Genomic DNA, 11980 nt, shown 5'->3' with positions numbered 1-11980 from the left:
GAGTCGATGGGGTGGTGGGCGTGTACGGCGGCTTCTGTCAGCTGCCTATACTGTGGCATTCATATGCATGCTTCGTTTTGACGAGGTTCTGAAGATACAGGTACACGATCTTCGCGTGCACGATACCCAGATAGTGCTACACCTTCCCTTCCGCAAAACTCATCAAAATGGCGGTATGTGACTCCACTCTTGACCGTGAACTATTGACTCATGGATGTGCCCACTTACCTAGACATCAAACCGTTTCACCTCTGGCCCTTTTCATCGTCCGAGGCACACCTCTGCCCAGTGAGAGCACTTGCTGCCTGGCTGAAGGAGTCGAAAGTCACGTCGGGCTACCTCTTTCGAAAGATTGCTTCAGGTGACCGAATCTCAGAGGCCAATAGTCCCATGGTATGTCAATTGTCTGACAGCTTACTATGATTCACGCTCAACTCGTCAGTCCTCTGAGCAGTTCCTGGAGCTTTTTCGGAACAACCTCCTCGATGTTGACATCGACCCTACTCCATATGGCACACATTCGTTCCGGAGGGGGGGGTGCCAGTTCCTGCATGTCGAGAAGCGTTGGTCACTGCGGAGAATCTGCGAGTGGGGAGGGTGGAGTGTGGAATTTACGAACATGACAATCGTGAAGTATCTCATTTCTTCGAATGATGACCCACTGAGCCAAGGGAGCAATTCCTGAACCCTAACAGACGGCCGATGGTGAAGTGCTCTCAGTGCGGGAGATGCTGTTCCTGTGGCTAAACTCTGCTCGCCGTCCGTACTACATTACATTATTTTCCCTTTCTTTGCCTTGCATTTTACCAGTCACTGTTTGTATAGCGCATTTTCTTAGCAACAAGGACTATTTCGGCCTCAGACGCTGGAGGAACTTCGAAGACCGATTGTCTGTTCACGCAAGGTGTCAACAAGGACTCTCTTGGCCTTGGACGCTGAATCCTGGGCATTCCACGGAGTGAAACATATGCTGAACTGTCGCAAATAGCATGGGTTCCCCATGGACTGGAACCAGGTTCAGAACATCTTGTTGTAGGTCCCTGGCTGAGACGGCAGTATACCAATACCTGTTATCATCGTGCCAAAACCCATGTGGTCCGGGAAGCAGATTCTTAGCATGGTGATCCCCTGTGGTATCAATATTCATAACTCGGGCCCCAGATCCTAAGTCCTTGTCCTCCATCTTTGGTGTTGCTTTCGAGGAAGGAAGACTGTAGGCGCCCTTCTCAGAGTGGTTTGGTGCACATCATCTTCCAGACTGACTGTCTTCTTGTGCAGTTTTGACCTTGGACGCTGGAGGAAGCCCTTCTCAGAGTGGTTTGGTGCACGTCATCTTTCAGACTGATTGTCTGCTCACGCAATTCTGACCTTGGACGCTGGAGGAAGCCCTTCTCAGAGTGGTTTGGTGCACATCGTCTTCCAGACTGATTGTCTGCTTGCACAATTTTGACCTTGGACGCCAGAGGAAGAACTTTAAAGACTGATGGACGCCGGAGGAAGAACTTTAAAGACTGGATGGACACTGGAGGAAGAACTTCAAAGACTGATTGTGAAGGTGTCGACAAGGACCTTTTGACTCGGACGCTGGAGGAAAACTTCAAGGTGTCATATTGTAGCGGGCTGGGACATAGATACTACTTGTATTGATGGCATTGAATGTTTACTCCTCTTCCTCTTCCTTGATGTCCTCCTCCTTTCTTTTCAGTATCGCGGCCACAGCTTTCTCCTCTGCAGCATCCCGCATCTCCTCGATGACTTCCATTGCCTCTGCATAGCCGTTCAGTTGCATGTAAACGTTCCGAATAGCATTTTCATGAAATCCGTGTTGTTTTGCGAGGTCCTTGACTGACAGCGCGAAGCCAAGCTGGGCAAAGTGCCTAACATCACTGTCGTGTATCTCACATCCATCATAAGTTCGGGCTCTGGACTTGCATAACACACCGTCGCCCATCACTCTAGTTTTAGTATCGTTGTTGTTGACTGGTGTTGACATGCTTTGTGGATGCTATTCTGATCTGTCAGTATCGTGGTACTGTCATCCATGAGGCCTACCTTGCCTGTGTTTGAATGAGTCTGGTGTACGATGTAGTTATGGTTGATATGGGAGATGGTGAGATTGAAGCGAGAGCCCCTTATTTGAAGTATGGGCCCCTTTTTTCCTCAATGTGTTCAAACAAACACACACGCACACAAGCTTACTCCGAGCCTCCAAGTCAACAGAACGTGTAGCATTGATCATTATTCACAGAAAGCTATTGGTATTACTACTAGTTTACTGTCCATCGTCAGTCACGGACCACGAGTCCAGTCGTCAATTCGATGTATTTTCTTCGCAATGGCAGATGGCTTCGTCATCACATGCTCCTCTCCTCCTCGCCGGTAAGTGAAAAGGTCGTCGAATTCGGCATGGAATTCTCGGTGAGCACGCTCCACCAGTGCAGCATGTTCTGCCTTGCGCTCATCACGAAGTTTGTGGACAATGGGCAGTGAATTTCATCCGCTCACCATTGTCAGCCGTAAAGTCTGCCCAGAATTGATCTGGGGTGCCCCGCCTGTAGCGTTCGATGACATCCTGCACAACCAGAAGGAGGATCAGAAGTAGGAAGGGAAGTTGTGATAGAGGCACTCACCCAGCCAGTCGGTCCACTTGCTTTTCGTACCCTTCCATTGCTGATCATGACCGTAGCGGTAGAGCAATGGCCAGTACGTGATAGCGATGGGGTGGCCTTGAATGGTGATGATGGACTCGTTCTTCCAGTGCGTCGTGTGGTCGTCCCACATTGCATTGAGACGTAGTATATCATTGGCGAAGCTGACAGCAGGGGGATCTGGGATGTCGTATCTGCCAGTTGGAGAGTAGTGCCGTCCCCGAGATTGAGAATGCGCAGCTTGTTCAAGCTGCCTGGTTCCAAAGGAGGTTGTTGGCAGGCAGTTGTAGCTGCGCCACTCGCACCCTGCTCAAACATGCTACCGTCAGTTTGAATGGAGCGATGTGGGGGAAATAGCCACTCACCATGTCCACCGTTTCAGCCACCTGGGGTCGAACAGATGGAGACAAACCAGCAGCGCTTGGCTGGAGGGCACCTTGAACAATTTTGACAAGCCTCGTGCCCACGTTCTGGATGATGGCCTCTTCCAAGAGGCCATCAGCAGGGAAAGATTGCGCGTGGTGTTGCTGCTAAGAGCAGGCGGGTTTGGGGTGCTTGCTGGCATGGGCATACCGTCCGTCAGTGCATACGGATACATGCTGGTGATGGTATCAGCCTGCCCGCCAGTGTATTCAGTTCAGTGGGACAAAGCCAGAGTGAGCACGAAAGTACTCACCCAAGGCAGCAGTGCGCTGATTTCTGGTGCCGTCCGTGTGTCCTTGGACCGACTGACGTCAGTGGCTGCAGCATCAGATGCTGTCGTGCCAAGCAGCTGCTCCACGGCGCTGCATGGATTGCTTTGGGCGGCTGCCTGCCTTGGGCTTGCTCGTCGAACGCACTCGCGGGCCCTTGTGGGCCTTGTGAGCCCCTGGTTTGAGCCTTGGGAAGGAGATGGATGAGTGAACATTATTTTGAGCAGACTGCTCCGACGCACCTGTCCCATGCATCGCGGTTACGACTGAATTCCTCCAGTCGTTCGCGAAGGGACTGTCTTGTTACCAGAGGTAGGGAGGCCAAGTTGGACACACTTTTGCTTCAGGGTTTTTCCAGCCATACTGTAGCTGCATGATGCAAGGATTCAGCCCACCGAAAAGCAAAGGAAAGGGGAACAACAGCCTCACATTTCAACATGCTCGATTTCTGGCTCTCCATCCGATCGAAGCGGAGCGGGAGAGGCAGGGACCCTGATGGCCCATCGACATTTTCGACCGTGCCAGCCACGCTCCAGAAAGACCCATGTTCAGCAGTAGACCCTGCTGTAGCAGTGGTGAGCTGGGTGCGGAGATCAGGAGAGGGCGTCAAAGTAGTAATGGACGTCATTCCAACGTCACGGTCGCGATGGCGGATGGGAATGAGGCAAGGACAACAGTTGCAGAACGAGTTGACAGGGATCTTTGGCCTCCACCAGTGGTAGGTGACCAGGAGGCCGAGAGAGAGTAACACAGCGACGAGGATGAGCGCTCCGCCCACGTGCAGGCCTCCTGAGGGGCTTGCAGAGTCGTTTGACTCGTTCCTGCGTGCGATCTCGCTGTGGAGGACAGCGAGAGGGATATTGATCTGGGGAAAAGCAGGCGGGTGGTCAGCAATCATCCTAGCCAAAGAACGTACAGCAGAAAACGGCCCAATGGAACGACGACAACGACGACGAACGGGGCTGAGACCGACGTTCAATCTGCGGCTGCGGTTCCGGGGGTCTGCGCCACCCCGCGATCGAAGCAAGAAAGATGTTCATCGCTCACGTCATCGGACGAAACGGAGAAACCCGAAGCGTCACGCCCGCAAACGGACCGTGTTGTTTTCGAGAGAAGTATCTGGCCACATTCTTGAGCCACATTTGATTACATAATCTTCAATCCACATTATTCTTAAAGCACATTCTTAAAGCACATTCTTCAGAAGTATTTGGCCACATTCTTGAGCCATCTTTGATTCTATCGTCTTCAATCATTCTAGTTCTCTTTTAGACACAGGAAAGTTCTGTGGAGAGAATTTCACGTATTATTCATCAATTAGGGTAGACACAAATAAGACCTACAATCTGTCAACGAATATTAAGAGCTTGGCCACTTAAGACTACATCAAGAAGGTGTACTCTATTCTGGACTGCGTCATTACTCATTGTGAGATCCTGAGCAGCAGAGAGTTGGTTTTGAGGCCATGTATTGGGACAATCCTGCTAGTGAATTTGTTCTCCATTGCTGAAGTATAAGTAAGGAATATCCAAGAGGGATATAGTATAGTTTTAGTTCATTGCATACAGCTGCAACACATTATTCTGAAGGTTATAGCACTATCTTGTGTTACTATTGGTTTCTATCGTTCTTTGCCCCTTTTACATCACTAGCATTCGCTTGAAAAGTTCAACACACCTCGTCCCCCACGAACGACCACATTATCAACCGTTGGTAATTGTCTGAACCGTTGACCGTGGAGGATTGTGAAATTTGGAGAGTTTTCTTGCCTTTCACATCCTAGTAAGACACTGTGAGCCGAGAGAGAGCTACAACTTCAAGCCCAAGGTGAGTGTACATATCAGTCTTTTTTCGTTCTTATAGCGATGTATGAGCAGATCAATGTCGCACACAGCAGGCTGCTCTCGCTGCGGAGGCTTCACTGGAAGCTGGGTCAAGTCTCGATATGATGGACCAGTCTTACAATGGCTGCAACATTCAGATGGCAGCAATGGTGACATGGACATGGACACGGACAGCGCCAGCAATGAGGACCGTTACTCAGTTGAATCCCAGCTACTCTCTGCCTAGGAAACAGGTACATATTGTATTGCTTCTACTCAGTCTTTCTAGCTAATCAAGGTTACTGCAGCTCATCAAAACACCATAGTGACCAATGGACACAAGAAGCCCACTATGCCAATATGCATGCTTCATGGCACTTACAGCTGCCTGCACTAACAAACACGTATCTCACTTGGAAGCATAACAATTCACTCAACATCGCTCAAATTTCGGCTCACAAGTTCCAGGTCACAGTGATGCATGTCTTTGGTATGTTTTTTATTATTAAAATGATCTTGTTACTTACAAATTCTAGAACTAGACTATTTTCATGATATCATGCCACAGGATGAAGAAGTCGTGAATGTGTCTCTATTGCATGTGGGTCTACTCGGCTGCTCTCCTACTGCACCAACTGTTGCAATTAGCTTGCAATGTCTTGAGCTCTATCATCAGCTTCAACAACGGCAGTCTTCATTCAGTATCTAGGCATTCACAAAGGTTTTGTGCACAATACATAATGTAAGTCATTTTTTGTACATGGACTTACAGCATTCTAATTAATAATTAGGTCGATTACGCGCAAAGATTTCGTTATCAATTTTCAATCACATTCAATGTCTACCTTCAACATGGTTGTCCACCGTGCATGTTTGAGGTCAGTGTTATTTTAAAAACAGATCATTGTCTAATCTATTTCAACAGCAACCTAATGAATGTCCACTGTATCCTGCCAGTCTCAAAGCGATGGATGGGAACAATTCCGCAAAACGCATGGCAAATGCTGGCAGTGCTGATCCCCGCATCTTTCCCAGCAGATACATGATTCCCCTGGATCAAGTTGACATGTTCAAGGATGATGTGCAACTACATCCTGGTGAATGTGGAGCCGATCAACTAATGTTATGTACTGACAACTGGAAAGCCACTAACTCAACCGAGGAGAACACCGTCCATGTTTTTGAACAGACTGGTATCTTCCTCTCTGCGTGTCGACATGGAATTGTCCAAACAGTCACTAAGATGTGTCGCAGTGGCAAGCTGTAAGTAATCAGTACAATTTAATGTTATGTTGCTAATGATTCTCAATAGTGCGAAATATCCTCTCACGACCATAAACAAGCTTCTCGACATCTTCGGTGAGAATCAAGCCATTGGTAGTAATATCAGTTGCAGCTTATTGAAGACAGTTGCTGCCAGCTCTATACGAGACAAAGCTGCGAATTGAAAACTTTTCGCTGTCGGTGAATGCATTCCATGGACACGCTCATAACCGCAAATGCCAGCTGCAGTATCACCCCATGTACCTATGTGGTGTCAGACTTGAAGATCTCGAAACTTGTGAACATATTTTTGCAAGTTCAAATGCCACAGCATGCCTCATTTGTCATGCATCACATTTTCACTATCATCAGTTCCTAGACTTGCATTTTGACCAATGGGACATGGATAAATATTTGGAACTCAGTGAGCATTTCATCTGACTAGTAATTCTGATTGACCTAATTGAAATGTAGGCCGCTTTATTTTCAATAACTACAAACAAGTGGTTACCCTGATTAATGATTTCACTCAAGAACTCAATGTCTACCACTTCCTGACCAGGCCATGGATCTCAAAACTTGGGTAACCGAAGAACTCGCATATATGGAGTCCATTGCATCAGAGCCTGCACGTGACACTCTCACAGTCAATTACGTCGAAGCGCTTGAGAAGCTCAACACATACCAGTAAGTTTCATTTTACTTCATTTGTGCATGTTTTAAAGTTCACAATCAATTCAGACAACAGTTTGACTCATTTAGAATGGACCAATTTTTGACGTACTTGCCGTCATCATTCACACCTGACTCTGGGTTGAGTGTTGCAGCTTCACAATCAACTAAGCAGGCACAAGTGACTTGGCGTGCAGTGGAGCTGCTGTCTTCAAATTCAAATCAATGTTGTTGAGGATCTAGAGACTCGCCTCGACATTGCTGAATGGTGGACACCTGTGTATTCAGACTATTGGGAGACACTTCAATATAGCTGACGACAGCAATTCATTCACATAGTTGAAGATCTTGAGGGTCTCGTCCTTCAGCACTTGTTTGAGTTGTCTAAAGCTAATCTCTCATCAACCAGTACTAAGTTAATGTTGATCAATGCATTCTACTGACAAAATAATTCACAGGCTATAAACTTTGACGACAAATATCTTGAGCCATCATCAAACGATTGGGTGCAATTCATACAGCACTGGACAAGTACAACAAGCTTGCTGTCACACAAAATTTGCGAAGGCCAACACTACAATATAGTGAGGTTCTGTCTTATGTGGCCCTTGGCAAGTTTGATATCCTCAAACATTTGTGACATGATATTCTGACCAAGCCTTGGAGCAATACCACACATTGTGGGATGGCCGTCAAGTACTTCAAGATTCTCTGAGCTCGTGAGGAGATTATTCAACTCAATGTTGAAATCTGCTGCTTGCACACTTGGATCAATGCTGAGGATTCTGACATCAAACATGTGGCCACTGAGCTTGAGCTAACTAACCCCCCACTTGCATCAGAAATTTGGAGGCTGTATCATCAGCAGCGGAGGGTCAATAATGTGCACCGTGTTCACATCAATCATATATATTCACTTGAAGGATTTACTGGCTGTGTTCCTTCTGACATGATCACAGCAGATGGCTCATCAGATGTAGACAAAGTTTTGGCAGAGATGATTGAAGATGAATCAGAAGGAGATGAGGCAGTGCGATTTGACTTATGTATTCAGCAGATGTTGTTGTAGTATCATGCACAAATTTGAGGATTGTTGACACATTTACCATTCCCTCAGAACACAGTGTAAGGATTGAAGAAAGGGAAGTCTGTGCTGCTACACTGTTACTGTTCTCTTGCAACATGGTGTAAGGACTGAAGAAAGGGAAGTCCATGCTGCTATGCTGTGAAGATGAAGGAGTACCTGTGCTAGAAAGTATACAATCCAAAAGATCTTAAATTGATGGGTGTATTAGTTATCGACTGATTGAATCAATCTTAGATTGATGTGATGTTTGTATGCCACATTGCAACTACATGTGTGCTACATGTGCATTTGCACCTCATATACATATCTCGCTTTGTCCTGCACTTGCAGACTGTCTGCAACATGTCACAGTTATTAATTAGGAGAGTCTCAAACCTCCCAGCTGGACGCCTTTTCAATCTCATTTTCACTCTTGCTTTTTGTATCCTTCAAGTCTGTTGCTTTCTGCAATTGCGCAACTTTGACTATGTCTACTCAAAAATCCACATTCACGACAGAATCAAGCGGCCTGAATGGTCATCTGCCTCAGCCTGTTCCACCACCTTCACTATTTAGACCTTGCAGTTGGCACTGATAATGATGCACTGGTGCGCTTTTTCTTTCTGTCTCTAGAAATTGGGTGTACTCACTGTTGATTCAGCACGACTTCATATGTATCCAATTCCATGCAACATTTGATTTCAAATGGCCGGCAAAATACAAGTACAAACAAGGGCCTCAAGGATGCAAGATGGTCGCCATAAAATCTCCAGACATCATCCTAAAAGCTACTGTATCTCATCCACCAACCTACAAGCTTGCTGACACCATGAGTAACATCACTACTACTCTTCTCAACCATTTACTTCCTCAGATTTGTGACTCCTGGTTTCCAAACAACTGTTGGAAGATGCTTGATCTACCTACTAGACTATGATGGAGTAAGTTTTTTGTTTTCATTTGCCTCGTTGTTAACTGATTCTCATCCAGATGCTACCATGACAGACATGACATCCAATGATATACCAGCCCTTTCAAAAGAGCACCCCACCGCTTGTAAGTCATTATCGATGGCTGCATCAGCTGTTATCTGATCCCTCACTGCTTAGCTAATGCAGCCTCCAATGTTGAGCAAATCACTTTTAAACTTAATGATGGTATGTGCCTTCCATTTTGTTTTGACAGGATCACTTAAAGTCACACTCAGGCACTAAAGAGCTCATGCCTGCGAAGACCTATCCTCGTGTCTATGCTAGAGACACCACTGGTGGCCCATCTTGCTTGACATCACTTGATGCATTGGGCCCTGGTGCAATGGCCAAAATTTGTCAGTTGCCTCAAGGTTTGGTTGGCACTGAATGTTTGAATGGCTGTGTTGGTACCTCAAACACTCCTACCTTTGAGGACATAAAGGCTATCCTTGCCCTGCATGATCTTCCACATGATGTTGTCCATGAGATTCACTCTTGTGTTCTTCAAAGGGAAGGCTTCGAGGAAATGCAGTGGGCACATGTTCTTGATGCTAACTTGGTGCTTGAGCCTAGAAAATTGGCTCTTTTGTTTGCTATGTATAATCTAGGTGAGTTTTGAGTTTCAGCAAGGGAGCAAAATGACTGAATCAAATTTTAGTGTCTTTGATCTAAGTACAAATTTTTGTAATGTTATTGTAGGCCAGAATTTCATATCTTCTTTCAGGTCCGTATTTTCGAGTGAGTGCCACTGCTGTGCTGCTGTCCAATAAATAGTCCTCCATGTAAGCTGTAAATTTTGTTACTTACCTTGCCTATTCAGTTCATCATGGCACATGGAAAGACAAGCAAAGTCAAGAAAGTCCGTCCCCAGCTTACAATGTCTCAGAAGGCTGCACGTCATGCAAAGTTTGCCGCACTCACTGATGATGTGAATGGTGCTTGCGCAACCTACATGGGCAAGGTTCAAGCCCTTTCCAGGAAACATGGACAGTGAGACCTCTATCATGATTCATAAGGATAGTACTCAACAGATGCTACTAGCTCCGAGCATTGGACGCAACATCAACTTTTTCTTGGGGGTCAGACTATTTGGCGTTGTCGCCGTTCAAACACATGGAATGTGTTTGTTCGTCAATGACTGGATGACATAAATGAAGGTGCATGTCTCTGTTTCACAAAATGTGGTATCTGTACTCAATTTTAGCTGCTTTCCAGGCCTATCAAAGGGTAATAATTGGAAGCTTACGGAGTTCATCACTTCTCACAAAGAAACTCTATGCATCGACTATGCAAGACTCTCTCGTGCTCAAAAGGACAATTATGAAGTCGAGATCATGAAAATGTGTGCCAACAAGCAGTGCATGGTCCATGACAACCCAAGGGCGGTCCAGCGTGACATGCAGGCTACTTTTGCTGCTATGAACCAAGAGGTACTTTCTATTTTCTTCGCCACTCGTTTTCTGACAGGCATATAATCCAATGGACAGCTATTTGCTCCCGCCTCAGTGTGGAAGGCTTCTATGTAGCTGTCCACAGTGGGATTGAGGACCTTAGTGGTCCCAAACTTTTTTTTTCAGAGAAGGCTGAGAAGTTTGTGTGAACCGTTCTGGATCTCAAGCCTCGGCACCTGGCATTAAAAATGGAAGCATTTGTTGTCTCTGGCCTTGGTAAGTTTCTATAATCAACTCTAACTAACGTGTTTTGATGACGCTCTACTCCCACAGCTGAAGACATACCGACTATGTTAAAGGTGAAAAAATCCCTCAACCAGCTGGTCAGTGAATGTCGGACACTCATACAAGATAAACTTGGTGAGTACCATCTCTATCATGGAGTTTTCATTGTTACTGATGTTGATGCAGACTTTATCTTGCGCGAAAACATACTCACCAACCATGTGAAAATGAACTACAAGAACTACAAGCACGCCATTGTTGAACATTATGGTGTGGAGCTTAAAGGTTGGCCCTTTGAACTTCTGCCAGTCTGGAATCCCTCTCGTATTGGTGGATGCAAGTCAGTACAAGTATTGATTGATTTGCTTGAGCACTATGCTGATTCCATTTGCTGCTTTGGTATGACCGACAACTACAACACCGAAGCTACTGAGCAGCTTCATATAGACTATGTGAAGGATGCATATAGGGCGACCAATAAGAAGGAGATTTTGCAACAGATGACAAGATGGCCAGAGCGACAGGAATCAATGGCTGCATTTGACTTGGTCCTTCAATGGAGGTGTGGAGAGATCCCCAAGCCCCACGCTCGTTGGCGAAGGCTTCTATCACCTGGCATATATCTTGCGAAGAATCCTTCTGCACATGCCATGTCATTTCACATATTGGAAAATTGGTTTGGGGCAACACATTTTAAGGATGCCCTCGGGGAGTTCATAGTTAACCAGCTTCAGCCTACCTCCCAACGTTGACAGGCCACCTGCAACTTGAATGCCAATGTCTTATGAGACTTGGAAGCAGTTGACGTGTGGCATCGTATCAAGTTTGCGGTTCCGAATTTGCAAGTTGATACCAAATCTGCTGCTTTGCACATTGCACATGCAGAGCCAAAAAGACTCAAGAGTAGTGGCATAGGAGAGTTAGGCACACAATTTGACACAGTTCTTATCAATGAGTCGGGGTGTGAGAGTGAAGAAACTGGCATTTATGGTCTGTTATCCAACTCTCGCTATCTATCTTAATACTGACAATGCCTGATAGGAAAATGAGTAGCATGACTGAAAGTTGTTTTCCGCATTCCAGATGAATACATCATGAAGATGTTTCTCCCGAGACAGATCAGACACCTTGCCTATGTCGAATGGTTTTCATGACCTCAAAATAAAGAT

The 11980-nt window shown here is 46.1% G+C and overlaps 4 protein-coding genes across 4 annotated transcripts; all 4 read left to right on the top strand.

Annotated features, from left to right (window-relative positions):
* Positions 1-4805: 4805 nt before the first annotated feature.
* On the top strand, positions 4806-7813 carry DFJ58DRAFT_847925 (uncharacterized protein; the record flags this gene model as incomplete). Its single annotated transcript, XM_041393540.1, has 15 exons — positions 4806-4827; positions 5124-5167; positions 5235-5417; positions 5548-5653; positions 5700-5764; positions 5873-5905; positions 5955-6041; positions 6089-6426; positions 6476-6522; positions 6806-6850; positions 6901-6968; positions 6989-7113; positions 7189-7279; positions 7557-7682; positions 7757-7813. The coding sequence occupies 15 exons, from the start codon at positions 4806-4808 to the stop codon at positions 7811-7813; spliced, it is 1437 nt and encodes a 478-aa protein (XP_041235922.1).
* A 1349-nt stretch (positions 7814-9162) lies between these two features.
* DFJ58DRAFT_736234 (uncharacterized protein) lies at positions 9163-10129 on the top strand (the record flags this gene model as incomplete). The annotated part of the gene is made up of 5 exons (XM_041386764.1): positions 9163-9220; positions 9274-9321; positions 9372-9743; positions 9910-9917; positions 9956-10129. The coding sequence occupies 5 exons, from the start codon at positions 9163-9165 to the stop codon at positions 10127-10129; spliced, it is 660 nt and encodes a 219-aa protein (XP_041235921.1).
* A 220-nt stretch (positions 10130-10349) lies between these two features.
* Positions 10350-11098, top strand: DFJ58DRAFT_635430 (uncharacterized protein; the record flags this gene model as incomplete). Its single annotated transcript, XM_041381274.1, has 3 exons — positions 10350-10590; positions 10866-10946; positions 10998-11098. Coding segments are annotated over 3 exons (423 nt in total), but the record flags the coding sequence as incomplete, so codon positions are not given.
* A 78-nt stretch (positions 11099-11176) lies between these two features.
* On the top strand, positions 11177-11356 carry DFJ58DRAFT_612053 (uncharacterized protein; the record flags this gene model as incomplete). The annotated part of the gene is made up of 1 exon (XM_041380904.1): positions 11177-11356. A coding segment is annotated over one exon (180 nt), but the record flags the coding sequence as incomplete, so codon positions are not given.
* Positions 11357-11980: the final 624 nt, after the last annotated feature.

The sequence above is a fragment of the Suillus subalutaceus genome, assembly GCF_016647625.1.
Source record: "Suillus subalutaceus strain FC151 chromosome Unknown DFJ58scaffold_256, whole genome shotgun sequence".
Lineage (NCBI taxonomy): Eukaryota > Fungi > Basidiomycota > Agaricomycetes > Boletales > Suillaceae > Suillus > Suillus subalutaceus.
This window is presented reverse-complemented; position numbering and strand designations above follow the sequence as displayed.